Source organism: Falco naumanni, chromosome 9 (assembly GCF_017639655.2).
Source record: "Falco naumanni isolate bFalNau1 chromosome 9, bFalNau1.pat, whole genome shotgun sequence".
NCBI lineage: Eukaryota > Metazoa > Chordata > Aves > Falconiformes > Falconidae > Falco > Falco naumanni.
In genome coordinates, this window is record NC_054062.1 from 30,839,529 (window position 1) to 30,867,383 (window position 27,855).

Here is a 27,855-nt window from a genome sequence, read left to right on the forward strand (position 1 = left end):
TAATGATTCGTCTTCCCAAAAGGGGACGTAGGGGAAATCTCACTGCCAGCAAGTGAAGCACTTGTAAGAAGTCATCTGGAAAACCAATTGTGGTCATTTATATAAAAAAAGAACTAAAGTGAAACAGCCAGTACACAGAAGAAACAAGTCGGGTGAGGAGGAGAATCAGGAAGAGAAATTAAGAGGGATCAACTTACCAGATCTGGCAAAGCAAAGACTGAAGTGAGATGCAAGTGGTACCTCCAAAGGTACCAGGCAGGTCAATGAGCATATGTTAGAAGACAAAATTGGGGCACAAAAGCCAAGTATAAAGTTATAGGCTAGATATCAAGACAAAGGTTTTCTAATCTCTCTTTTGGCAGACATACCAGGAACTAGCGGCTTAGAGGTTCTTTTGTTGGTTGAGGGTGGGTTTTGTTGTTGTTGTTGTTGTTGTTTGTGGTTTTGTGGGGTTTTGTTTGTTTGTTTTAATCAATATGAGAATAGACTTGTGAAAGACATTCTATAAAATGGTGGCTGCAGAGGACACATGACAGCCTATGGTATCTCCTCCCCTGCAATGTCAGAACAATTGTGGGTGTCCCTTGGAACAGCGCTTTGTCCATCTGACTAAGAGTCATCAGTCACTTCTGTAAGCTGAGCAGTAATGCTTCACGTGCATTAAACAAAATATAGCTAATTAAAAGCATTAAAATAAATAAGCACAAGAGTGGTCAGAGAGGATTGAGAGCCATCTCCATGTGCTCTGGCCAGAACTAACTGGCCAAACTGTCTCATCTGTAAGAGAAGACAGTGATTACAGGTACACTGCTCGACTTCAGTTTCCAGAAAAATACCAGAACAATGATCAAACTCTTCGTAGGCACGAAGAAGCCAGCACTGAGATGAGTAATAGCTTGCAATGGCGGCCCAATGCCAGTTACACTGCAAACAAGCCAGTTTTACTCTACAGCAGAAATGAAACCTGGGGATGCCAAACTACTACGAGGGCTAGAAAAGCCTTGGCTGCTGTTTCAGATGACATGGTTAGTAATGCCCACACCCATGATAGGCAAAGAAAGCACAGATACAGAACTTGGAAAGCCAGATGTAGAGGATAGCTCACACTCAAGCTGGAAAAAGGTATCCAACAGAGCCCTACCTGGGTCAGATCCAAGTCCAGCACGATTCAATACATAGGGAATGAGGGAGAAATCTGTTCTTACTGAACCTGCAGCCTGCATCACATAGCAGATGCACTGAATGATGGATGAGAATATCAAATACCCTTGACAAACCATCAGCAGGACAGAGGACACTAGAGAGGGCAGGGAGCAGAGGACCTCTCAAGAACTCCCTTCTACCTTATTTTTCTATAATGCCATGCTTCGAAGCTGTGCAATTGATTGTTCAAAAATATCCCCTCTACCATTCATCCTTCAAAGTTTTTCTAATGAACCAATTATTCATTAAAAATTACTATAATTAAAAATACAGGCTATTGTAAATTCATAAACATTAGAATACAAAGTTGTTCCAATATTTACAGATATTTTTACATAACCAGAATACTCAGAGAGCAGTCAGTAGCCTCTAATAGCAAGAAGAAGGAATATCTTATATATAGAGGACAGTGTTTTCTTTGAGAAACAACTGTAAAACATTGGTTGCTAATACTTTTAAACAGTGACAGGAGCAAGACAGAGGTACCAGTGAAAATTTCCACACACATTGACCAGATGCTCACCACCTATCAAGGAAAGAAACAGAATGCCATTTGGTGCAAAGGAGGTGTGAAATGATAATTATTGTTAAGTTTTCTAGATTTTTACTTCACTTCTCAAATTGACGGTGCACCCTCACCTTGAACACTGTGTGCAAGTCTGGTCTGATAAACTTCAGAGGCACAGGGTAAAACCAAGCCAAAAAATAGAAGCAGCAATGATAACAATCAGAAGAACAGCATGATTTTACCACAAGGAACAAATAAGCAAGATGGGTCTCTCCCATCAGGGGAAAACACAAGTCATAAGTAGCACAAGTAGGATGCAAAGAGATCAAATGTTTAACTCCTCTCCCAATAAAAATGCTCCAAGGAATCAAATGAACTGCTGGGGTTCAGGAAAACACAACACCGAAACAAGATCTGTATCACACAAAATGACTGAACTGCTCCAGGATACACTGCGAAGCTTTACCATTTACATATGGCAACTAACTCTGCTAATCAAGTATGTCAGAAAGCCATTACTGTTCTTAAAATCACAGCTCCTAGCTTTTCAGTCTAGCAGGTAGCCGGCTCAAATGAAACTAAAGGAGCTGGACTTTCACAAAGCCAGCAATCAAGCTCCAGCATCCATCACACGCCATCGCAAGCAAATCTAGTGTTGCTTTCTGAACGCAAAGCACAAGAAGAGTGTAGAAAAGAAATTCATTAAGAGCTATATATAAAGCTAAATGCAAACCCACTTTCTTTAGCTCAAAAAAACCCTTGTAGCCACACGCGGCTGGTAATCAGGAGTATATGGGGAAACATTTGCTCTTATCCCTACATGTTTGCTTAGGCACTGTGTCCTACCCAAAAGCCAGAGGTCACCAGGACCTTCAGCCTGATCCAACCTGGTTCCTTTCATGGGTACTGGCTTTGCTTCCCAGGACCAGCTGGGCATTTTCTGTTTCTGTAAGAGGTTCAGGATTTGTTGTCACATCCAGTGAAGCGTTTGAGAGCTACAGATCACTTCTGTGGAAAAGTCTGCAGAGCTTTTCTGACCCCTAAATAATAATAATAACAACAACAACAACAACAAATAATTCAACTAGCTCCTTCCACCCTAGTCTTTCAATAATAATCCCTTCCCAGAACACAAATTATTTAGTTTTGTTAAACACAGGAACAGATATGCTCAAACCTTTCAACAGATTATCAGAAAAGCAATGCTTGCTTTAAACCCTTTTTCAAAGGAATTGTTAAAAACAAATAAATAAAAAAAATCCACCACCATAAAGACCACATGCCATCAGCCTGAACCTTCCTGCCTCCTCTGTCTTAAGTAAAAATACCTCTTGAAAGTACTGAGCTAAGTTGGAAAAAAAGCCGTAAATACAGGTTAATCTATATGTAATCTTCATATTCCACTTCTGGAAGCAAACAAGGGAGGGGAAAAGCACCATAAAGCCTTTACAAACATGTACCTATATCAGATCTGGAAGCAGAACCTAGCTCTGGCGTGGCATATATTTAACAGTCAATGAAAGCCCTCTTCAAAAACACTATCAACATCAGAAGCAAAGCAATTTAGAAATAGTTTTCTACTTACTGGACCACAAATCCTGAGAAATCAGGCATAAAAACAGCATTCAAAAGCTGAACTGGATACACAGGAGTTGCTGAGTCTTCGTGATGAAGACTAATTTGAAGGTGGTAACATATCAGAGACAAAACGCACCCACACACCAATCTGTCAAAGTAACAGAAAAAACAGATGGGACTTCTAAAACAAATAAACCCACTACACCATGCACAAAACCAAAGCGTGGCCTCACCAGCACTTGACAACACAGGTAATGGAAGTGAGGCTGGCCTCAAGACAACAAATTCATACAAGGAAGAACAGTAGGGGAAAAAAAATATCTCTATACATCTTCAAGTTACGAGCTCTCCCCTGGCTCACCTACTCCTGGTGCCATGCCTTGGTAATCTTAACAATGTATACTGTTTGCACTGTATATAATCCATCTCGTGGTCCATAAGTGACTACCCTTTGAAGACTGTGGAGGACACCTAACACCTTCACTCCAGATCAGCAAGGTCCACCCTTAGCATGGCCAGGTTTGAAATTAGTCTGACAATCATATGAAATAGTCTGTAACTTAAAGCCCAGGAAAGAAAAAAATTAACAATTCAAAGATAAACCATTATTTCTGCCACACCAGCGACTGCAAACTAACATCTGATAATACTAACTTCCTTTTCAAAATTTAGACAACTAACACAGTGACTATTTAATATATTATATATCTAAAAAGGAAAAAGGGGAGTGGTGGATGGTGGTGATTGTGTTCTTCTACTAGAAGGTTCTATACAGTATCTTCAATTTTAGAGACATTTCAGGTCTTTTCCTGTGACTATACAGTTTGGGGTTTTTTTTGTTTAAACAAAACAACATCAACTGGTTTTTATTTCAAACTGTCTTACAGACTAATACTTCTGAAAATGAAGAAAGAGCCCTTGACCAAAGATAATGCTGTTCCAGTCACAGCACACTTACAAAAGCGCTGCATCTACAGCACATAAGCACACTGCAGGCAAAGCTTCATTTTTACATACAGGTGACCAGAGAATTAACAGATGTTAATGTAGCTAATGGATACTCAAGAACAAGGAATATTGCTAAATACCTACAAGAAATGACATGTTAGAAAGTACTGCATGACATATGCTTCTAATTCTTTATCAAATCAACAGTGTCAATCTCTTATTGAGAGAGTCATAATATTTAGAAAAATAATACCGCAGCAGATTCTGAACTGCACTAAAACGTGTGTGCAACCGTCACTCCGCTTCAAAATGCAGGCCATTTTCAGACATTTTGCATACTATAGTAATAGTATCTGCAAAAATCTTGTCAAGAAACTATTGCTGTTTTTAAAACCAGGGCTCCTGGAAATAAGCGTAAATTTTCACTCACCTCAAAATGTGGGAGTAGAAACCTTATTAAGGCATTTTATATCCATGTGACAACTTAAAATAATCAGAGACACCAATGGAAGCAATAGCAACCTACCAAATATATTTTTAAGCAGAACACAGCTGTTATACTAAATATCATGTCATTATTACTACTCATAAAACAGATGAAGAAAGTGTGCAGTTTTATTTCACAGCACTAAAAATCCAAAACATGTTCTCAAATTCATCCCGTTAGTACCATATTATTACAAATCTGCATTGCATCCAGCGATTTGACAACTCAATGCTAACCAGAATTACAGTAGCAGTACTTACAAGAAGGAAAAAAAAAATGAATTTGTCAGAAAGATTAGTTAAGCTTTAGACATCTAACAAAATAAAATAAATTTCAAACATATTTAAGGCCAGCATCCAAGAACACTGTGGGTATTTTTCATCAATGAAAGCTTCCAGTTTGAGAAAGGTTGCAAAGTCCCCGATAGATGACTGAGATGAGGTGTTTTGTCCAGAGCCATATGAAGGAAGAGAAAGCATTATTTTTCTTGCAGGACTTATTCAGGATGTGGTAATCTGCAATGCCATGAATATGGCAGCTTGTTCAAATACTGCTCACTGAGTCAGCGCCCAACTTTATGGAAATATTTCAATCCATTTTAGTTTTCCTCTGTAGCATATAAGCAAATTTATACACTTACTAAATTAAAGGGTCATACCTCCCTAATGGTAAGAATCAGTCATATGAACAAGTGCCTGAAACATGACCAAACACTTATATTGCTACAATTGTACATTTCCACACTGAGCCTCTAATTCTGCCAAAGGAGTGAGTCACCACATCCTTTAAATACATATCAGAAACCAAATAGCACGTTTTAATTTTCAGTTAATTGCTGACAGCCACTGAAGATATATCTGTTATTCTGGAGGTATGATGGACCTGTACTCTGAAGCAAAATGGGAAACAGCCTCTGGAGTAATCCTTGAAGCCCTTTGCACAGCATTTACCAATTTGATTGTGTGCTTAATACAGAAGCAAATGGTACTTCACTGTAGAAGGAATTCTTTGGTTCCTCCACCTGGTATGGCACATGATCAAAAAAATAGTCAAGCGCAGCATAATCCTCCTCCATAAGGAAGAAGGATATATCCTTCAAGTAAACATAATGTCCTAGAATCAGTCTCACTGAACTGACAACAGAAATCTTCCATTCATCTCCAGTAGTCAGGCTTTCACCCTTCTGTTCAAATAATGAATCATCACAGGAGACAGATATACAGAAAAAATATTTGTTCAAAGGTGGATTTTCTCACTCTTTTATCTGCTATTTACCAAAGTTAACTGCTTTTCAACAAAGGTTCATTTCTTTGTAGCTTGCCTCAAATGTTGCAATAAAGTTTGTAGCAGGCATCTGTCACAGAAATTACTATCAGTTGACTTAGTCTCAAGATAGGATCATGTAAAAAAGGAGACATGCAAAACTGATAAAGCAGTAAGTCATATGCCAGGGCTGACAGTCATCTGTCCTATATTCCTACATTTGTTTCAGCATCAATACTTCTCCCAAACCATTTAACCTGTTTCAGACAAAGAGCTGCAAAGCTAACACAGGCAAGTATTTCACTGGAATGTTAATGCTGAAATATCCACCAGTTTTAATCATATCTTCAGTGATAAGAACCTTGGCCTCCACAGAAATCAGTGTGCTAGTGAAACAGGGCCCCTATGTCCCAATGTCATGAAAAGCCCTTAACTCAGAGTACAACAGTAAGACCCAGGTTTTCGATTGCTCCTTAACTTACAGATATGTAAGCCTTAAGTGCTTTTATACAAGCCCTATTAAAAAAAAATAATGACAGAAGTCTAAGTCCTCCAAGAAAAATAAAAAAATTATACACCAAGTAACTCCTCAGCTCTCTCTTTCCTGGTTTTGTTTTTGTAGCAGTTAAGTTCCCAGTTCTGAAGGTGGGCCTACAAACCAAAATGTTATATACCCTGTATATATATAGCCTGCAGCAAATGCGGCTATCGGCGTTTCAGTGCACCTGACACCCTGTGGTAACTGCTTATACCAACCTTTCACCCCCTCCCCAGTAAACACAGCAAACTATACCTCACTTCATGGGGTGAACTATGGAACACTCGTTACAGAGCATTAAGTACACACTTAAGTGCTACCAGCACCATAAATCTACACCCTCATTTGCTTTGGGACAACTTGTTCACATAGCCATTTCCTTCTGGGCAATGAAGGAATTTTTATCCAACTTACTACATTTCACACATTTCTGGACAATTATCTTCATTCCTCCTTTTTCTGCCACACTGCAGAGTTCTAAAATGCTTTCCAACTTCCAGTAGCAAGTGTCCTACTTTACGTGCAGTTGCTTTAAACAATTACCAGTATTTGTATGCAACTGACTTCTTCAAAATCAGCTTCAAGAACACAGTGGCACACCAAATGTGTAAGGCCTACGTAACTGACACCGCATTTGGTGCTTTACAGCTAGCAGAAGTCAAGTCTCAGCCAGATACTTTTTACAGTCCAAAACCTGCCTGGATTTAGGGTGAGCAACAATCTCATTTCAGGCAGGAGGCTGGACTGGAGACCTGCAGAGGTCCCTTCCAACCAGAGCTGCTAGAAAAACTGTCAGCATCTGGACAGGACCAAGACTTTCATAGCCATAGCAGAGCCTAACCTAAATGCCCTAGCCCTAATCTTTAACGCTAGAAATTGATGGTGTGAAAGAACTCACCAGATTACTTAGAGAACAACTGCTGCATCAACCAGAGCACCTTAATGGAAGAGTGGCTACTTCCCCTTGTTTTTCTATTTTTTTTTCCTTCTCCTTTTCCTTTTCCTACTTCTTTTTAAAGATAGTTTACTTACCCTGGAGGCTAACTTGCTATGCAGGATGGGTTGATGATGACTTTTAAGACTTAACTCCTTGACCCTTTTCAGGCAGGTAATGCATGCAGGAACATTGCAACTCTTGTTTTAAATGCCCAAGAAACAGATGTTCTCATGGTGCATTCCAGGCAGAAGCTGGGCAGCTGTGGAAAAGGATTATGTACAGTGTCCCTCCTAGAAGCTCAGGAAAAGGAGCAAAAAAGCGCACAGGTTTGAGTTATCTCATGCCTGCCACAGGAAAACAGTAGCTAGCAAAACAGGCAGCACAAAGCAATACTGAATCAGTGCAACCACCTTCAGCTCGGACAACAGAAGTTGCCCCAGCTCTTAAGTCCAGCTACAGAACATTTATAAGAGGAATGACCAATGAAATTACGTATTCATTCATATAAACATACAAATACACTTCCTCTTGCAGCACATGTTACAAATGCTCAACATCCCTGTTACAGCATTTATGTAATTCTGCTTATGTAATAAATAAACAGTGCGTTGAGCTGAGACAACCCATCAAATCTGCAAGTTTATAAAGTTAGCACAGCAGCAGCAAGTCATCAAAAGTGCTTGTTCACAACATCTGTCCAACAGAACCAAGATCAATTTGCAGAACACTCACTCCGTTTCATTCCCTCAAAGCTCGTCAATAGCAGTAATATTAACTTTTGGTAATTCGCACTCTTCTTTGAAGTGGCAGTTTTCCAGGATGTCCTTGTAATAGTCCTTGAGGTCTGCATAAGTAGAGGTGGTTTCGTTTGAGTGATGAAACAACATCGGTTTTTCATTCAACAGCATCTGCACTTGGAATTCTTCTTTAGAGGTTTTCACTTGATCACAGTGGTAAAGCACAAATACCAGGTTGGCTGCATAAGGCACAATCCGGCCACTGCGAAATTTCCGATGCATTTGTCTGATGTAATTGTTTGCCTTGAGAGGTTCATCATCTTTGAAGAAACCCATAAGGGCAAGCAGTGGCTGAAGTGTCTCTGCATGTCCAACTTGTATAATCAGAGGTGAAGAGATGGGTTTTGAACTAAAAAAGAACAAGGTGCAAAGGATCAGCAAGAGCCTGTGCTTTAAAAACAAACATAGCAACATACTGCACAGCTGTCAGCAATGAAGGCCTAAAGAAGTAGACTTTGAACTCTAGTGCCCGATAAAAAACAGTTTGGGAATTTCAGTCTATTACAAACTTTTTTAAAAACATTCAAACTTCCTAAATTTTGTCCCAATTGAAGGTATTGGCTCTTACATAAAAGGTAAAAAATTGTAACAAATGTAGCTAGGCTACAGCTAGAGCCTAATGTAAATATGGTAAACAAAATCAAGAAACAGATTAATGGTGTGAGTGCATATACTCAGTACATCTCTCCAACTCCCTGTGTGAGCCTAATCACTTGTGTTCTTCCCAGGTACGGGATGATCCAGCAATCATGCTATAGTTAATATATTGGTTTTGGATTAAGTAAGATTTTTAAATAGCATTGCCTCCTCCCATCAGGAACTTGAAAGAAGGGCAGCAAATCACCAAGCCAGCTGCAAAGCTCTGTTAACATACTAACCAAATCAAGTCCTTCATCTGATGCGACAGAGTGCCCTTCCACTGTCAGCACATGGGAAGGCTCAAGGACATCACAGTAACTCATTACTGTTCACACAGATCCACTGCCAATACATACAGCCATTCCTCTGCCACAGCCTGTTTGGAAAAACTCCCTGGGACTTTTTTTTTTTTTTTTTAAACCAAATGAATTTTTTACTCTAAGTTTTACAGATTTGCTTTAGTACAAACCTACAGCTACAATATAACAGGTTTTCCTGGGATGCTGAGCTGTGTTTAATAGGACTGATTAGAGTTAGTCCTTTTTTGTTGTTGTTGTTCCTTGGCAGATTCAAAAAGTACCTGAATGACAAAGTGTAATGAACTAATAAGTTAGATCATCCAGGACAAAATCCACTTCAAAGACCAATGAATTATTATTAAAACGTACCCTTTATTCTTTAGTTATTCTAAATACTTCAAACTACACATAATTTTTAAAAGTCTTTTTAAGAAGCTTCTGCCTAAATTAATCCAAGATGCAGTGAAAAGAAGCCCCCACATTATGATCATTTTAGACCTGGAAACTTTTAACGTTTTGAGCATTAGTTTTGCTAGATTTGAGGATCAAAAAGCTTTTGCAACTGCTACAATAAAGGGTAAGTGACAATTCAGTTTCAAGATGCAAATTAAGCCTAAGTAGAAACATATTGGGACATTAAGAAGCTACAGTAAACCCCTACTACCCCCTGACCTAACTACAATCACGACTGCCTCCACAAGCAAACATATTACTGACTTAACACACAAACTGTGGCTTCCCCTGGCACACCACCACCAATGCAGGATTTTAAAGAGTGTTTCTTGCCTACCTCTGTGATCACCAATGCTTTTAACCAAGTATCATGCTAGAACAAGAATTGTAATTTCATAGCAAAATACTGCCTTTCCCCATGCTCCCTCCCCTGCTACTCCAATACAGTTCAGCTGTTTGGAAGGTGCATCATTTACCAACGCTTAGTCCAAAGACAGCGATCCAGTCATTGGAGGAAAACAGTTGTCCCTCCACAATTTATTAGTCGAGATTATAAACAGGACTACTGCTATTACTAATTCTTGAGAACATCAGCTAGTCAAAAAGATTGTACTCCCCCAGAATGCTAGCCAACAAATTAAACCTCTGATTTGTACCACAACCAAAGCCGAAAACAAAGACAGTTTGTGAACAAAAGGTTACATATTGTTCAACCAAAGGAAAGATAAGAGCTGGCTCGCTGCAGAAGGAAGCATCAGGCAAGATAAAAATCTGCCCCTTGCTCCAGAGAACGATGATGGCTTTTTGGGACCATCTCCAAGTGGCAGACAGAAGCCCGCATCACTTGTTCTAGCACATGTAAAGAGTGCTTTCATGAGAGAGGTGAATCTTTGGAAACACTCCGGCTGCCAGTAAAGTCCACCCACAGATACGACACATCTTGATTGGCCTGAAAAGGAGGAGTGTCCTCTGCTCCAGCCTAATCTCTCAAGCAAAACTGAAAAATGTTTAACTGGAGGACTTGCCTGTAGATTCAAACTTTGATCAGGTAAGTAGTAATTCAGTCCTGGCACAGGATGGGGTCTGTACTACCAGCTCAATATAGCCTTGGTGTCTGTGCAGTCTGAAACACACCTTGCACCGCTCTGCTCCCTGGTGAGCCTGCAGCTCTTCTGACTGTACTCCTTAGACATGTATGCACATACACGCACATACTGTTCCTTTAGGCAAAACATCACTTTAAAAAAGTGCATCAGAAACCTGCCTTTGTTTCCTGTTCAAAAGCAGCTTTAAAACCACAGAAAGGTTTCATATGGAGGATGTTGCATTTTTTTCCACCCATGCCTTTGCTGCAGCAAGAGGCATACATTATTCACTACAGCACCTCTTCTAGCTCCTCAAAAAACATCAGTGGTTCTGCCTACATTTCTTGTTATTTATGACCCCTTCCCTCATTTTAAAGCTGTGAGGCTTTTGGATCCTTTGACCCCTTTCTCTTCCCTTCCCCCTCCTTTCTGTCCTCTCCTCTTACTCATTCAGCTAGTTCATTTATATCCTCTCCCTCCCCACACACCTTCAGGGAAGTATTTTTAGGTTTTAGGACACATTCACATCCCTCCTGTCAGTCGATAAAGAGGAACAGCAGCAAAAACCCACAAGCCTACAGAAGACGACAGAAGGCTATTCCTTTGACCTCCTGCAATTTCCAGCTCAGAGATCTCCTGGGCCTGATGTGGCTTCTATGTAATGTAGGACCTCTCAATGAATCTTTCCTCTGCCGAGACTCTCCTTAAATGTATGTACATTTCTAGCATGCACAACATCCCGTGGCAAGGAGTTGCACAACTTCACACACTGCTCGCTTTTTCTATTTGTAGATGCTATGTAGCATTTAATCCTTTCCACTTACAACTTTGCAATAATATTCTTTCCAATTTGAGAAATCCTACCTTAGTCACTCCACAATTTTTCCAAATGAGCTACATGTTTTTAGATCAGAGTATCAGAAATGCACGACACTCATGACAGTAAGCTACATTGTAAAACCATGCTGCACCCATGATGCAGTTTTCTTAATTCATGACATCTAACACCTTTTCTAATCATCTTACAGAATTCCGTTGAAAGATACTTCCAGACAACTATAATGACCTCAAAACTCAGCTTCTGAGCAGTAAGTTGTCCCAGATTCTGCCTAACAGATGATAATCAGATAATTTTTTTACCATGTGGATTACTTTACAGATCTGCAATTTTCAAGCCCAGGTAGTTTCACAAGGTCCTTTTACAGTGCTCCTACTGGAAACAACTTATCTTAATTATCTTGAATAAAAGTGCTGCATTTGCAATGCCACTTAGCAGCCCAGATCTTTGCAGATCTAGCTCCACTAGTGACCTGCCTCCACTAGGAAGGAGAGAGGAAAAAAAAGAAGAAAAAAAAAAAAAAATCAATCTGCTATCCCTACTCTCCATTTCTTGTACTTTCATTCATTTTTTTCACCCATGTAAGGACCTTCCCCCTTAACCCCGACTGCTTCATTTCTTTTGATAAGGAAACCTGTTGAAAGATGTTTGGAAGTCATGACTGTCTCCCAGAATGCTTGCTGATCCTTCCCAAAAGCTCCAAGAGGTATGTTTGCCTTTCAAAGAGCCATACTAACACTACTTTGTTATATCATATTCATCAAGGTGCTTATCAACACTAGCCTTCATTGTTATTTCTACTAGACTGGCCTGTAATTATTACTCTCTCATGGAGCTGCTTTTTTCATTTTTCCTTTATTTAATGAATTGTTCTTAAATCATCACACCTGCCAGCCCCCCCCCCCCCCCCCCAGCTTCTTGCCTGAAACCAATAAACACTGGCTCTTATTTCAGCTATTTCAAGTTCTTTTAGCCTCTTCAGCACTTACTATCACACCCAGCTCTAGCAATTCAGCACATTTTCATTTTGTCCCAGCTGCACACTCTTATACACATGCCTGCTTCCAAAGTAGTGGTCTGTATTTTACAGTTTACTAAGCAAGAAAGCTAGTACTGTAAATATGTTGCTAAAGTTTCTAAAGCAAGTGTTACATAGGCATTACTCACTCCACAGGGAGTGGATTTCACACACACACCCCCTCCCAAAAAAAGTTTCAGAGCTGTTAAGAAGAAGGGAAAAAAGTAACTTTCTGGTTATCGACACTGGCTTTAAGCAAGGTTTGGCTTTACTTTCCAGCTGATGTTAGCAGAAATCTTGGGATGGAAGTAAATCACAAAAAATAGTTAACTTCATTAAAAAACCAGCAACACATACATTTCCAAAACAGGAAACAAATTATAGCATATACACCTGCACACAGAGAGAGGTTCTAACGAACAAGGAAAGAAAATCTTACGAAGACAAAACAAGGAATAAACAAAGCTCTCTTTCTCACTGTAACTTCAGATTTTATTTCACCTGCTTTAGTCTCATGAAATCCTCATTGAACAGGCCAAACTACCTTGGGAGACAAAGCAGACCCCTCCCACTGTATTATTTTAACAAGAATTAAATATGTTTCCTTATATGGTACAATCTGGAGTTTTCAATAGACTCTCTAACACATTATGTCACAGAAATCAGGAATAAGAAAACTCCTTAACCCAATGCAGCATTAAGAAGCAGGCATTCTTTATTGCAGCACTGGATGCACGGGGAATCATTTCACATAACACGCATGCCATATGTTTCATTCAAACAAAATTATATAGCCCACACTTATGTGTTACATTTCTCAAAAAAACCATTCATTCAACAGGCAGTACTATGTTATTTGAGTCATGCATGCTCCTTACAGATATCTCTGAGTCTTCTAAGGGGTCTCAAAAAACCAGACAACACTATAGTTACAGCTGATTGATCACTGAACCTTAATTTACTTCCCTTATATGGAGAGCCCAAGGAAAATCCAATTTTGTTTCGTTAGTTACATATACAACCACCTCCTCATTGATCACAAGTTTTAAACGACTCTTTCCCTCTTAGCATAAAATTACACAATCAGGGTTGGTTAGTAATCTCTCTCCATAGTGATTACATTGAAACAAAAAATATAATTGCCATGCTGAAACAGACTATATAAAAAATACAATTACAAAGCTGAAACAGACTGTATTACATGGTAACAAGTATACTTGATTTCTCACCAGCACTGGATATCTGATTTCTAAGACTACTCAAGCACTCCTGTTCAGTCTCTGGGGTCATGACTCCAGTTCAGATGTGGTTTCATATCATCTGATAATAACCATAAAAATCACCATCGAGGTTAAAACAGCAACAGTAATATTTTTAATTATGGAAAAGATCACAAAAGACTGCCTCTTCAGAACACGTACACAGGCAAAGGTTACTACTGCCCCTGTTTCTGATAAAGTAAAGACAGAAGCGCAAAGCACAATCAACAAAACACTGATAAATTCAAAACAGTAGCAGAGGCTCATAAAATATTAAACAGAAGGCCTGAGGTTTCCACACTCTATCTTCTTGACGATCGATTAATGACTCAGCATCCCATGGAAGTATCAGACAAAGTTCTCAACGCTGTACTCTGACAAACGCCAACAATACTTAACTTTTTTCCTCCCTTTCATTTAATAGTAAATGACTTGGGAAAGCACACTGATCAGTAGGAAAAAAACTATCTCATTTCCAACTTTAAAGGGAGATGGAGAGGCTGTGCATAAAACTTTGCCACAAAATACTGTGTTTGTCTGAAAGCGATTGCTAGCAATTGGTTTCGTATTTATTTCACAGAGCAGTTCCAAAGGAGCAGAACCAGCTGTCTCTAGGAAGAACACAAGCAGGGTTCATTGATGAGATATGTCAACTTCAGCTACTGAACTGTCCACTCTGTAACCTTCTATGTAAATCTGACCACAGCTGAAATTGAAGTTACTGAACAATTATTTCATCAGCACAATCCCAAAATCTAATTCTCACCATGGAAGAGGCAGCACCACAGAGAAGCACAGACACTGGATTTATCATTAAGACAAATTCTAGTTCTCCTTAATCTTAGCAGATTCGGGTTTAACACTGAATCTTCTGCATCAGCTCACCCATCCTCAAGAGCAGATCATTCCTACTCTTCCTAGGACTACAGATATATCACTTGAGATGTATAGTAGTGAACTCTGTTTCAACTAAAGTTTATTTCCTAAGCAGCTATTTGACTTTCAGCTAGAGATAACCAAAACCTCAAGAGATAGAGGGATAAGAAGAAACATTTCCTACAGCAAAGCTTAACTTGCCAGCCTTCAAACCTCATGTAAAAATCCCTCCAACAACTTCAAAGAAGGTAAGGTTTAACAACTATTTAAAAAGCAAGCTTAGACTACATTCTGCCTTTTTTCTTCACCATATGAAAGCCAAGACAAAGGACTCAAAACTCTCTATTTTCAGCTATGGAATGAATTCTCCATCCCTCCCACCTCCCCCTGTGATTTATTTCTGCAAAAAACAGCTCAAGGAAACTTAAATCTACAAGGAAACAACAGAGACCGGGGAATGCAGTGACAGAGGTGGGACTCAGAGGGCAGCGGAAATATTTAACAATGGCGCTGCTAAGTGTTATCACCAGTGGGAAGAATAAAAAGCAAAACCAAGTGTCTGTCAAACAGTATTAAGTCCTTATGTGTCAAAACTTACATCTTAAGTAGTAGAACAGAAAACAGCTGTGCTTATTAGTTTCCAGAATCAGTACCAACACAAGATGCCACCACAAATAAAAATTTCCTTCTTTTCCAACAAGAACATACATGAGCTCACTCATGACAAAGGCAAACTTGAAAGGCTGACCAGACTACGCAAAACTCATTTAAAACCCTGCTTAAAAGGCAACAGCTCTTATGTAGTCCCACAGGACTCAATCACCCAAAGCTAACTAGGCTTCATTACATTTCACTTCAGAGCTGCTGCGGTTTCAAAGGCTCTTTTGTGAATGATCCCACCACTCCATACCTCAGAGATTAAATGTGTTAGTGCAAAAGCATCATGCTGATGCTAAATGTTGAACCATCATGACAAGCCAAAACCAAATCAGTAGGGTCATGCCACTCGTCAAACCCTTCCTGCCTAAGGTGAATACTGGTTAGGTCAGTTCATTTGCATTTTGGTTGCCTAGGTATTGTTTTGCTTTTTTTAATTCCTTAGATAAAAGAAAATGACTCTATAAAAGTTGCTGAGATATCTTTTCAGAGCAATCCCGAGCAAGCAAAAATAAGGTAATTAATATGAGATTAAGTAAATTCTGGGAGGTTTAAAAGGCACAAGCAACATTTCAAATATCTAGTTCTAGCAGACAGATGAAAGGACATGCTTCCAGCGGAGGTTCTCTGGACTGCCCAGTCATATATCACTATAGAATTAGCAGATGAGGTGACAAGCACCTAGGACAGAAGCTTTCAACACAGGTTCTCCCAGTACCCCAAAGAGCCAGATGACATAGTGGGGACACCCCTGAAGTGGCCCCATACAAAAGGCACACAGAGCCACCCATGCCTCCATGCCCACTGAGAAAGTGACCCTGTGAGAAGCACAGTACTGATGCCTATGACCTGGCTCTGCAAGAACTGCTATATACCTTGAAGTCAGTCCATGGTAGTATGCATGTGGCTACAAACTGCCCTGCACTTCAAATAATGCAAATTACACATCTACATGTCCATAGCCCTAGTTCTCCCTTGGAGCTGCTCTGCTACTGAGTGGGTGATCACACACACTGGTTTACAGCTCCCACCAAGAGACACAGGACATCCCAAGCCTGCCAATGCACCCGGAGAGCCAAGAACCTGCACTGTGCAAACATGGGATCCCAGCAGCAAGAAGGAAGTTTTATTAAAAGAAATGACTGAACAATTTGGGTCTGAGCAAAAAGGTTTTTCTAAATCAAATTACATCATTTGGACTGCATACGTGGAAGCTTTTTGTTCTATTCCCTTTGTACATACTATAAAAAGATAGTTTTGAACAGTTAATTGTTTTTAGATTATATATTGAATTCTTTTGCACTGAGTCATAGGTCTGAAAGGAGTGATTAGGGCACAGTAGTAGATCACTACAGAAAGGTTATCAATTGTGTTGTGAACTGACCTCCTAACAGGAAGGCAAATTACAAGAAACAATAAAAGCTGCCAATAAATTGGCAATATTAAGTTGTTTACCATATGGCTTAGCCTGGTATAACCACAAAGATAACCTTCACTTGATCTTGAACTCTGTTCAAATAAGCCATTGTTAAATATCTTGAATCTGCTGACTCTCAGAGGAAACCACCAAATATTTTGCAATGTGTATGTGCAGCTAGGTTAGTATTTTCAATCATTAGCCACATACTTTAAATATTGAGATGGCTGCACAAAGCATATGTCCCAATTTCCAGAGCCTTACGATCATCCATTCGGACAGCACAAGTAATAACAAGTATTTCATATTCTCTTTCACGAGTAAGAAAGGCAGACTTGTTAAATATCTGAAGCTACAAGAAAAAAGTATAAAACAGCTTTAATGAATAGCCATTATCCTTAAAGTGTGCCAGAACCAATTTTCAAATCCACCCCTGCCCAAGTGTGTAGCTGTTAAGGGTGGGGTTTTTTTTGTAAGATTAGCAAATTCATATTGCATTAACTACCAAAATACACAGATTTCTCATCAACACAGAGTTCCTGTTAGCAGAAGAGCACTCCCAGATCCCAGACGTAAGGCTTACCTGGGCATCCCACAGAAACCTGAAACTGAAAAGCAATGCACATTTTTACTCCTTCTATGTACAGTTTTCCTACTGATCCATACCATATGCTGCAGCAAGAGGGGCTTCCTCCTGTGACCATAATATTACCCCTTTCTCCTTCCAAGTTCAGTGTGCCACTTCTCCCAACAACATGTCCTGGTTTAACCCCAGCTGGCAATTCAGTATCATGCAGCCGCTCATTCACTCTCCGCCCCCCCCCAGCAGGATGTGGAAGAGTCAGGAAAAAGGTAAAACTCATGCGCTGAGATAAAAACAATTTATTATTAATATAGTATTTTATTTTAGTTAATAACAACTCTAATGAAAATGAGAGAGACAGAAAGTGGAATAAAATCCAAAAGGAAAAAATCCCAAGGGATGCACAGTGCAATTGTTCACCACCTGCTGACTGATGCCCAGCCAGTCCCTGAGCAGTGACTGGCAACCCCCGGCCAGCATCCCCCAGTTTATATACTGAGCGTGATTTTCTATGGTATGGAATATCCCTTTGGCTAGTTTGGGTCAGCTGTCCTGGCTGCGTCCCCTCACCACTTCTTGTGCAACTCCAGCCTTCTTGATGGCAGGGCCCAAGAAACTGAAAAGGCTTTGACTTAATATAAACTTCACTTAGCAACAACTAAAAACATCAGTGTGTTATCAAAATTATTCTAAATCCAAAATACAGTATTGTACCAGCTACTGAGAAGAAAATTAACTCTGTCCCAGAAGAGTTACAGAAGGCAAGAAGCCAGTGAGCAATGGGATTGCGCTAGCAGTCCCAGCTGTCCAATGCAACACACAGCCCAGACATGCCTCTTGAGGAGGGATGGGGGCCCATCGAATCTGAGGTTATTCCTACCACCACACCATGTTAGGCTGGGGAAGGCAGGGGGCAGGCAAGGAAGTCACAGTAGATTTTGATCACTTGCTGTAGCCCATCTAAGAGCCACAGAGAACTCAATGGCTCTTCTGAGGTAAGCTAATATTCGCCAATTGCTCCTCTACATCCTCATGTTGAAGTGACTCTAAATATCACAGCTTTGGGAAATGGGACACTTTCTGTGTAAACAAATGCTGACTGGTAAGAGCAGCCTTTCAAGGATTCTTCCAGAGTAGCCCAACTGCAAGTGCACATGCACGCACATATCACTACCTGGCAGTTATACCGATATAGTGAAGAGCTGGGACACTTTTTGGTAAGGCTTAAGCTGCAGTGAGGTGAAAAACAACAGTTTAGTGATGGGTATTTCCCCATTAGCTTCTTTGCCACACAGTTGCATAGCCTGACTGTATTTTCTGTCTGTAGCAGGAAGACTTGGGAAAAAACGCAATTCTGTCTTCACAAAAATAAAGTGCTTTAAGGTCAAAGACAGCTGCCCAAGTATGCCATTTCAGTACAAGTCATCTGGTTTAATGTATATTCAACTCTTGTGATAGATTTTTTTTTCTTGTAATTAAGAAAATACACAAGGCAGAGTGAGTCCTGGCCCCCAACCTCTCCCGAGAATGTGACCATGACATTTCCTTACAGATTGGTAAGGAGGTATGGAGGAATGTGATCCTGAAAGGCCCACTGGAACTGTGGTAAGGTTTCAAGAAGTAGATGCTTCCTACTGATGATTTAACATTTATTAGCCATTTATACCTTATTGCTACCGAGGGTGCAGAAGAATAGGGTCCATGCATGGGTGTGCTAACAGTAGGTGGTCACTAACACAACTATCAATAAATTCAACCTCAGACCCAAGTTCCTGAACAGATATTCCAACACCTTTCCAAAAGCTGTCTGGATGGGGGACAGCTGACAAGAGCAATCATAGTGAAAATCCTTATTGGAGCCTCCAAAACCTTTCTGCTGTACAGCAAGATCTACGCAGAAGAGAATATTGCTATTTAAACCAACAATTCTGTTGGAATTCCTATGATGAAAGATTCTAAAAATGTCTGAAACTTTTGCACTGCAAATTCAAGATGGGACTAATTAGCAACAGGTATTTATTACAACCTTCATCATTTTCTTAAGGATAGACTAATTAGCAGAAGATATTTTCCCCAGAAAAAAAGAAAAGGGAGCTTTAACAAGGCAACTTATAAGGCAACTAAGTTCAGTGAGCAATCAGATTGCAAGGTTAAGAATCACTTCATGGAAGAAACAGGGTTACAATAAAAGCAAGGTTTCTTTTTATAATTCAGCTGAAACTAGAAACTAAGACAGGAAAAAGCTATTGAATATAAATACTTAAAAGCATGCTACAAAAATGCAGCATTGTCAACACTGTTCCCCACTGCCAAGCCAAGCCTGAAGAACAGATAATCCAGATCTCTCAGCTTCTTGCTCGAACACAAATGCTCCTCTTTCTACTTTTGGAGAGCCCAACCTAAACTTTCAAGAAAGGAGAACTTGGAGCCAAAATAATGCTCTGGAAGTAAATTCGTTGTTCTTAAATTTTTAAAGCCAACAGCCAGTTACAAATCAATGTTAAACATCACAAAATTGAAAAAGCATTCCACTAAAAGACATTTCATCCTCAAAGGTTCATTTTCTGACTAACGAACTGCTGCAAAAGTATACCATTAAGTATACCATTACATAAATACCATTAAAAAAAAAGATGCACATGCATATGCACAACAAAATATTTTCTACTGTTATTAACACAGGCATATTTTTTTATTTGCATGGTTTCTTGTTTTCATTTGTACTCTTATATTGCCGTGCGATCCGGGATAAGCCCCTCTCCCTATATAAAAGAAGCATTAGCTGCACCTCTGCTCCCCAGATCACAAGAGACACGAGCTGTTCCGACGCACAGGCTGTGGCAGATGTCCACATATTAAGCGCACCGGGTTACCCAGTTCAGGTCACACTCAAGTCTTCAGTGCTTTAAGAGCGCCACCTTACGTTGTGGAATGGAGTGACATGCTCCTTTTGTGCAAGGCAACGCACTTCAGCAGCTTTCAGCTCCCATTTCGGGTGATGCAGCTGAACTGATTGCTCACCCAGCTTAGAATTTTGCAGAATTTTTAGGGTTCCAATCCTTTACACACACACATAAACTCACTGTCTTCTTCCCTCTGCGGTGGCAACACAACACGAGAACGCCAGAGATTGCAACTGAACCTTTGCAGCCAAAGCTGAGAGACAAGGTGAAGTTCTCTCAGTCCTTCAGTGCTCTGCCTCAGGCGCACGCTCTTCCCCTAGAAGCCTGCTGCACCTTGTAGTTTAGTGACTGCTGATCTAGCTCTCAATAAATTAGATTTACAGATAACTACTTTTTTCAGCTACAGCTTTATTTTTTATTATTAAACTTACAGGAAGATCTTAAACACAGTTGAGACAGCTGCAACTAGTGCATGTAATTTAAGGACTGAAAAGCTGTCATCCAAAAACTAAATGACACTAAAAAGAAACAAAAGTGATCCTTACATGAGTCAAGCTACACTTAGAAGTTTTTTTTCAGATTTCAGAAGAACAGAGGGGTCTTAAGGGCCTTGCTCGTTTGTTTTTCTGTTAACCTGCACTTCCTCCTGATCTTACCATTCCCAGTTCTTACTTTGTAGACAGACACAGAGCACACGACCGAGGTAATCACAGCAGTGTGCCTATCAGTCTGTTAGGAGCTGGGTATTGATGACCCATGCCCTAATGTATTTTTCATTTTGCTCTCTAATAGGCTGAAGAAAAGCTACAGTGAATAAATGTATTTAAATGGTAATCTTAGCATAACCACTGCTTTGACTTCACCATTACCAAAATGAGAGCTATCAGAGTCTTAAGTTTCCACTTTTCATTCACAGCAACTCCTCTCCAAAGCCAAACTTATTTTACTTCGCAACTTCCAAGTTTTAACCTATTCATGGCAAAATGCAGAGGTGTCTCCTTTGTGCTGGCTGGTGCACAGCACAGTTCAAGATTCAGAAATGCTCCTGATTGTGCTGCCACCCAACGCAGCAGAGTCCTGTACGCTCCCATCCTCAGCTCTCATTTCCAACCCTGTATGGCCCCTTTCCCTGCACTCACACAATTATCAGAGCAGGACCAAAGCACTCATCTGGATGCAAGTGTTGGAGAAGTCTGTGTGTGCATCTCAACGGCAAATTTTCAATGTATTTACCTTCTTGCATACTAATCTGACACTGTTAAAACAGACAATTTAGTTTGATTTTCCAGGTGAATCCCAAAAGTAATTAAGATAAACAGTACTTGCACTGTTTACCTAGTGGTAACTCCCCTTTAGGTGAAAGAAACCATGCCATGTATTTAACATGAACTCTTGAAGTGACAGGGATGTTGAGGTCCAGTGTTGAACACAGGGTCTCTCTCCGAATCCCACACTAGGGAACAGCAAAAAACCCATCTGACTGAGAATTATGTTTCAACTGACCTAACACAGTTGTTCTACCATTGTTAATGTCCAGCTTGGATCCTCAGTCAGTGAGCTCCTAAAAGAACCAAACTTCTTTGCTCCCTTCTCTACTATACAATGGTAATAACCAACTTCATTGGTTCATTCCTCCAACCCAAAATATTAATGCTACTTTAATTTCAATCTGCGAACTAAAAGGGGAAGAAAAAAAAAAAAAAGGTCTTCCAATGGGTTATCATGGAAAACAGTACATACAGCCAGCCTCGAATACCCATGACTCATGCTTTTCTTCCTGAAATATCAGTCATTAAAATGCTGCTATGTTAGGAAGATCTACTTTAATATATTGAATATAGAAATAAAGTCCCAATGATGCTATGCAAGAACATCCACCACATGTAACTAATGTTTACATATTAACACCAAAGCTCAATTTGCTGGTTATAAGTTAAAAGTTACTTATAAATTGGTTTCTGTCACATTGTATTTAATGGCACAATATGTATACAATCTTACAATCATATCTTGATATCATGTACTTTTATAAATATTCCCACATTTATCTGCTATGGTATTAATTCATGTGACTGATCACTGAACAATGAATTTATAATTCCTCAGTTTGCACAAGAAACATGCACATAGGTTGTAAATTCATTCTCATATGAATGCACAGCATTTAAGGCTAAAACAGCTCTCAAAAAAAAATTACCAGCACATGAAAGTAAATGCAGGTAATTATGACACAAACAACCCAAGCCATATCTGAAGCGTTTGTTTTCTCCACATCACAACAGATCTCAGTTTCATTCCTATCTTACTCCTCCCCATCACACCGATTCATGAGACAAGATCAGCACCAGATACTGAACCATGACTCATGACTGACACCAGCTCATAGGAGTAAACAATACACAAAAATAGCACAGGCATCTCATGTCTAATTTTTAAGCAAGTATAGGGATGGCTATATCCATGACACTACAAATGCAGTTTTGAGGACTGCACAACTCAGTGGATGGAGTACCACTGCTAGTGTTCTTCCTCTGACACAAAATGACTGTTGTCAACTCATGGCAACAGACGAAGACAAACCACCATTTGAAGACATCTGGTTACTGTATCTTCAAGCTAACTAACAGGTACTTGTAAGGCCTAATATATTCCTCCAGCTACAGTGTTGTTCTCAAACTACAGCTTTGCTTTGAAAGAATAAGGATGGGAAACTAAATATCCTAGACAGAGCTCTCGGACTGGCTGGTAGAACTACAGACTTTGGATCATGGAACAAATCAAGACACCAGGTATATCGCCTAAAGTCTGCTCTCCCCTAGTTACAACAAAGCAGGTTTGTTGTTACAGCTCTGGCCTCTTGGATCCTGCAACAGACTGTTCTGGTCTAGAATCACTGTTTGGAACGATCTCTAATAATTATTTTTCCGTAATTACATTTCAGCACCTTTAACCTGAACAGAAAAAGCTTCACTAACACAAGAGACTCAAATAAAAACACATGCAGAAAGAAAGATTACCACACCAAAGTGCTTAAGTAACCAGGTAACAAAGTATCATAGGGATGCTTTCAACCCACAGTCTTCCATTTTCATCACAAATTATTTTTAACAAGGACATTTTAAACAAAACGGTCATTGTTTTAACTCAATGGCCTCTTCTCAAACTATGCAGGGAGAGAACATCACTATCAGACACAGCAGCTGGCTGTCCCTTGCAGGCCTGTGTGGATGAGTAAGTTAAAAGATGGAAACACATTAACTGGGCACAAGAGCCCCAGTGGAAGAAAAAAAAAAAAAAACAAACCATATACTCTTCAAAGAAATGTTGCTCTATTAAAAAATTTATTATCTCCATTAATATTCTCCTAGGTCAAACTCTCCTAATGTTGTTACATCTGGAAGTAAAGTACTTTTATTTACATTAAATCCAACTCAGGACTGACCACAGAAAGCCTGCAGCCAAAGCACAACAGCCTTTTTATTTACCTTTTGCTCTCTTCCACCGCTTTGTCCAAATGCTGGAAGATATCTTGGAATAAAATGCAGCTAGAGCGACTATTGATGTCATAGCCGTATCCCCTCTTCCAGTATTGCTTCAGGTCATTCAGGTATTCCAGTACCTAAAGTTAGAGTTCACAAGTATTTATTATTGCACTAAGGGAAAACAAAAACTCCACAACCTGGAGTAACAATGCTGCCACACACTGCACAAGATCAACAACTCTTTCACAGACACACACGTCCCCAAATATCAAGGCTCCAGTTGAAACTGCCTCAGCATAAAACCACACACAAAAGATCAAATTAAAGAGATGTCAAATCCCACATTTTGTCTTGGATCAGTCCTAGGGAAAACAGCAGGCATGCTTCCCCAGGCTTCAGTAATTTTCAGCCCAGGGCTTTGAGCTCTGAAGTGGTTTTCTATGAAGTCAACAGACTTCAGTGGATTCTCTCCTGCAGTAACTCAGTCTCCCCTTTGAACATACCAAGTTTTAGCCTTAATAGTACCCAGCAGCTTGGCTACACAGTGTTAACTCTGCTGTAAACCTGCCTGCTACTACCTTTATTTGGTACCCATTCTGTACTGCACATGACAAGACAACCACTACCACCGCTTTTTTAGCATTTCTGGTTTTGCCTTATGAAGGTCAAAGATCCTTAGCTTAGTTAATCATTCTTCAGATGGAATCAATCCCATTCCTTTAACTCAGTTTGTCTATTTCTACATTCTAAAGACGTGCACACATCCCAAAAAGACAGAACTGTGCCTTGGATTTATGTAAGGGCACACAATGCTCTCCTCGTTGTCTGTTCCTTTTCTTACAATTTCTAGCATTAAAGCTGGGGGGGGGTATTTTTGTCCATTAATTTTACTTAGTTGAGCAGCCATTTTCATGGATCTATACCACCAAAATTTTACTTCTCAGTGGCACAATGGATCTGAGAGACGGCCACCACATATACGAAGCTTCAACATCTCACCCCTCACGCAGCGCTTTACAGTGAACACCATCTACCACTGTACTGCTGTGTAATTCACCCTCACAGGGTCCCCCTGCAAAGCCTCTCAAACACCCCATATTCTTACTGTCCCAAGTAACTCCATATAATCAAGAAGCTTTCCCACCTCACTGCTAAGTTACCTCTAATCTTGAGCAGAACAGGCCTCAACAGAAGTCCATGGTGACCTTCTTTGAGAGGAGAGCATTTACTCCTAATTCCACTGCCTACCCTTTAACCAACACCTATCTATGCAGACATCTCCCCTCTTTCCCAGGGTGCTAAGTTTCCTTAAGAGCTTCAGGAGGAGGCCTTACTGACCATCAAAAGGTACATAAGGTACTTTTTGAAAGGAGAGGAACCAATATAAATCTCAATTATCTGGGTTCTACTCAGTTTATTAACAGGCATTAGGTTTAGATATCTGATAGTCCCCAAAAGCATATGAGAAGTCTCAGAGGACCTAGAAGACCTCATTTGATGTCCTCTGGAATCAAGGCATTATATCATATGATTATCATATGCAAAACAAAGCTGTCCAAAGCATTTCTGAGGTCACAGAAATGAAAACATTATATGAATTAAGCACAATAAGAAAAGACAATTTTAATCAGGGCAAATCAAGACGGCACCAGTGCTTAAGTCTGGATAAAGAAGGGTATTTCAGTCTTGCTGCTTGATTAATCCAGAGCTCTTCGGAGACCAAAGTAGTATTTCATTAGTTTGCAGAATAAAGGGCACACAGCTTAGAACTTTTGCCTGTGCAATGAGTTATATCTGAATACTAAGGCATCTTTTGAAGGCTTCTCAAATATCTCTCCCATTTAGGACATACAGAATCGTAGAATAGTTTGGGTTGGAAGGGACCTTAAAGATCATCTAGTTCCAACCACCCTGCCACAAGGAGGGACACCTTCCAGTAGACCAGGCTGCTTAAAGCCCCACATACCTTGGCATCTTCTTCACTGAAGAGTGAACACCATGGGGAGGTAACATTTTTTATAGCCAACTCATATGAGCAGGTGAGAAAAGCCACTTGAACAAGATCTGCAATAAAACCATCAAACAAGCAAAAAATAAAACCACTACTACAGAAGTAGCAACTTTCTCTCAACTTGCCTCTAAAATGAAATGCAATTGCAATTTAGCAATGCAAACAACGTAATCCAATAAATAATCACCAGTTCGAAGGCCCATCACCAAAAATAAGTAGTTTTCAACAGAATTATTGCACAGAATCCAAATTTGGGACTGCAAGCTTTTCACATTACACCGCTATGACGGGAAAGAGCATTTCACGTTAAATGCTGCATGTCTGCTGATGTACATGCTATAGCTGTCAACCGCTAGTGTGTCTTCCTCACCACAAAGGACAAAAGAGTGAACACAGGGAAGATGTGTCTGTTCAATGCAGAGCGGTCTTTGACTACCATTACTCACTCTCCACATTGGCAGCTGAGCTTGAACAGCAGTGTGCTGCAACTTTGGGATTGCAGCTTTATGGGCACACTACAAACAGCAGCAACACCTGTTTGCGAGGGCTCTCCCACCACTTGACCACACAGGGAAACTTAGCACTGTTCTAGCCAAGTATTCTACCAGCGTAGAGGTCCACCTTTTCCTGAGGTTATTTGTGCATTTGAATTGTAATAGGTTTTATAAAAGCTACACCTGCTTGACCAAGCAGAATTCAAAGAACACTACTCATATCCCTCCGAACAAAGGGAAAGCTGATTTCATCTCCAGGAAAGGTATTTTCAAACATCTTTTTCTTCCGAACACCGACTAACAAGCATTTGAAGCATTTTTTACTGCAACACCAATACATGTTTACAGGCTTGTGCATTTAATTAGGTACTGTGTCTCCAACTCACAGCATATTTTAATTGCCTGCTCTACATTAACTACATGTCTTGGAAGTTGTTCTCAGCAGGCTCAGAGCCTAAGCCACCTGCAACAGGCGGTCATTACCTGCGTTTATGTCCTCCACCGGCAAACACAAGGCACTCGCGACCTTCTCCAAGACCTTCCTCATCTCTGGCCCCTCTTTGAAGGCATTCACCTGGTACATCGCCGTGTCGTTCTCCTCCACCAAGGCTACAAACTTGGCGCAGTGATCAAAAAACCGCATCAAGGAATCATTAACTTCAACTTCTTCCTCTGAAAGCAAACGTAGGCCTCAGAGCCACGGCCAGGGCAAGCACCACCGCACCCGGGGCTACCGGGGCCCGGCCACCCAGCACCGCCAGCCGCCTCCGGGGCTACCGGGGCCCGGCCACCGAGACACCCTCCCGGGGACCGTCCCCCCACCACATGGGTGTCCCCGGGGGGGACGCAGGGTGCCTGGGGGTGGGGGCCATGGGTCTGGCCCCACGGCTTCCATCAGCGCCGGGGCCCCCTCAGCGCGGGCACAGGGCTCCCTCAGGGCGCGCCGGGAGAAGCGGGGCTCCCTCGGGGAAGGGGGGGGGGGGCGGTGTCCGGGTTTACCGTCGCTGTCGAGGCTGAGGGACGGCCCGAGCCCGCTGCGGAAGGCGGCGCCGCTCTGCAGACAGCGGTGCTTGGAGCTGCTGGCCAGCACCAGGCGGCGGCGGGCGGCGAAGAGAGCGGGGAAGCGGGCGGCCAAGCGGCGGGCCAGGTACTCCATGTCGCGCCGGCCCTGCGGCGCCAGCCGCCCGTCGAGGCTCTCCTCGTACCACATCCGCCAGGCAGCCAGGTCGGCGGCGGCGGGGCAGGCTGCGGCGGCGGCTGGCCGGCGGAGAAGACGGGCGTGCAGCTCTCCCAGACGGCGGACCTGCCCGGTCGTGGGGTAGCGGGTGCCGTGGCGGAGCACGGCGCGGAGCTGCAGCGGTGCGCAGGCGGCGGGCAGCCGCGACCCGGCCGCGACGGGGCCCAGCGACAGCGGGTCGCGCACCAGGTGCGGGTTCACCTCCTCATAGCGAGACTTGGTGCCGAAATAGCCGCTCAGTCCCGCGCTCGCCGCTACCAGCAGCAGCGGCAGGAGGAGAAGAGCGGCGCCGGGCACCGGTGCGGCCAGCCGGCGCGGCGCCATGGCGGTAACTGCGCGGCTCCC

The 27,855-nt window shown here is 41.2% G+C and overlaps 2 protein-coding genes across 3 annotated transcripts in view; both read right to left on the reverse strand.

Moving 5' to 3' along the window:
* The window catches only part of PAPSS2 (3'-phosphoadenosine 5'-phosphosulfate synthase 2), a 49,029-nt gene extending 41,382 nt beyond the window's left edge, over positions 1-7,647 (reverse strand). Inside the window, exons 1-2 of one of the 2 annotated variants that reach the window (XM_040606293.1) lie at positions 7,558-7,647; positions 3,297-3,437 (exon numbers count right to left, since the gene is read on the reverse strand). The gene's annotated coding sequence lies outside the window, so the exon portion shown is untranslated. The remainder of the gene's footprint in view (positions 1-3,296; positions 3,438-7,557) is intronic. The other variant, XM_040606299.1, reaches the window with a different exon arrangement.
* Positions 4,835-27,855, reverse strand: MINPP1 (multiple inositol-polyphosphate phosphatase 1). The gene is made up of 5 exons (XM_040606303.1): positions 27,273-27,855; positions 26,757-26,945; positions 25,735-25,832; positions 23,772-23,905; positions 4,835-8,608 (listed from the first exon to the last, which is right to left on the reverse strand). The coding sequence occupies exons 1-5, from the start codon at positions 27,832-27,834 to the stop codon at positions 8,209-8,211; spliced, it is 1,383 nt and encodes a 460-aa protein (XP_040462237.1). The 5' UTR covers positions 27,835-27,855; the 3' UTR covers positions 4,835-8,208.

Coding starts and splice junctions, on each gene's coding strand:
- MINPP1 (XM_040606303.1), bottom strand. CDS start 27,834: ATGGCGCCGCGCCGGCTGGCCGCACCGGTGCCCGGCGCCGCTCTTCTC. Junction 25,833..26,756: donor GGTGGAGGACATAAACGCAG/GTAATGACCGCC, acceptor GTTTTATTGCAG/ATCTTGTTCAAGTGGCTTTT. Junction 8,609..23,771: donor GCGGTGGAAGAGAGCAAAAG/GTAAATAAAAAG, acceptor GTTCTTTTTTAG/TTCAAAACCCATCTCTTCAC.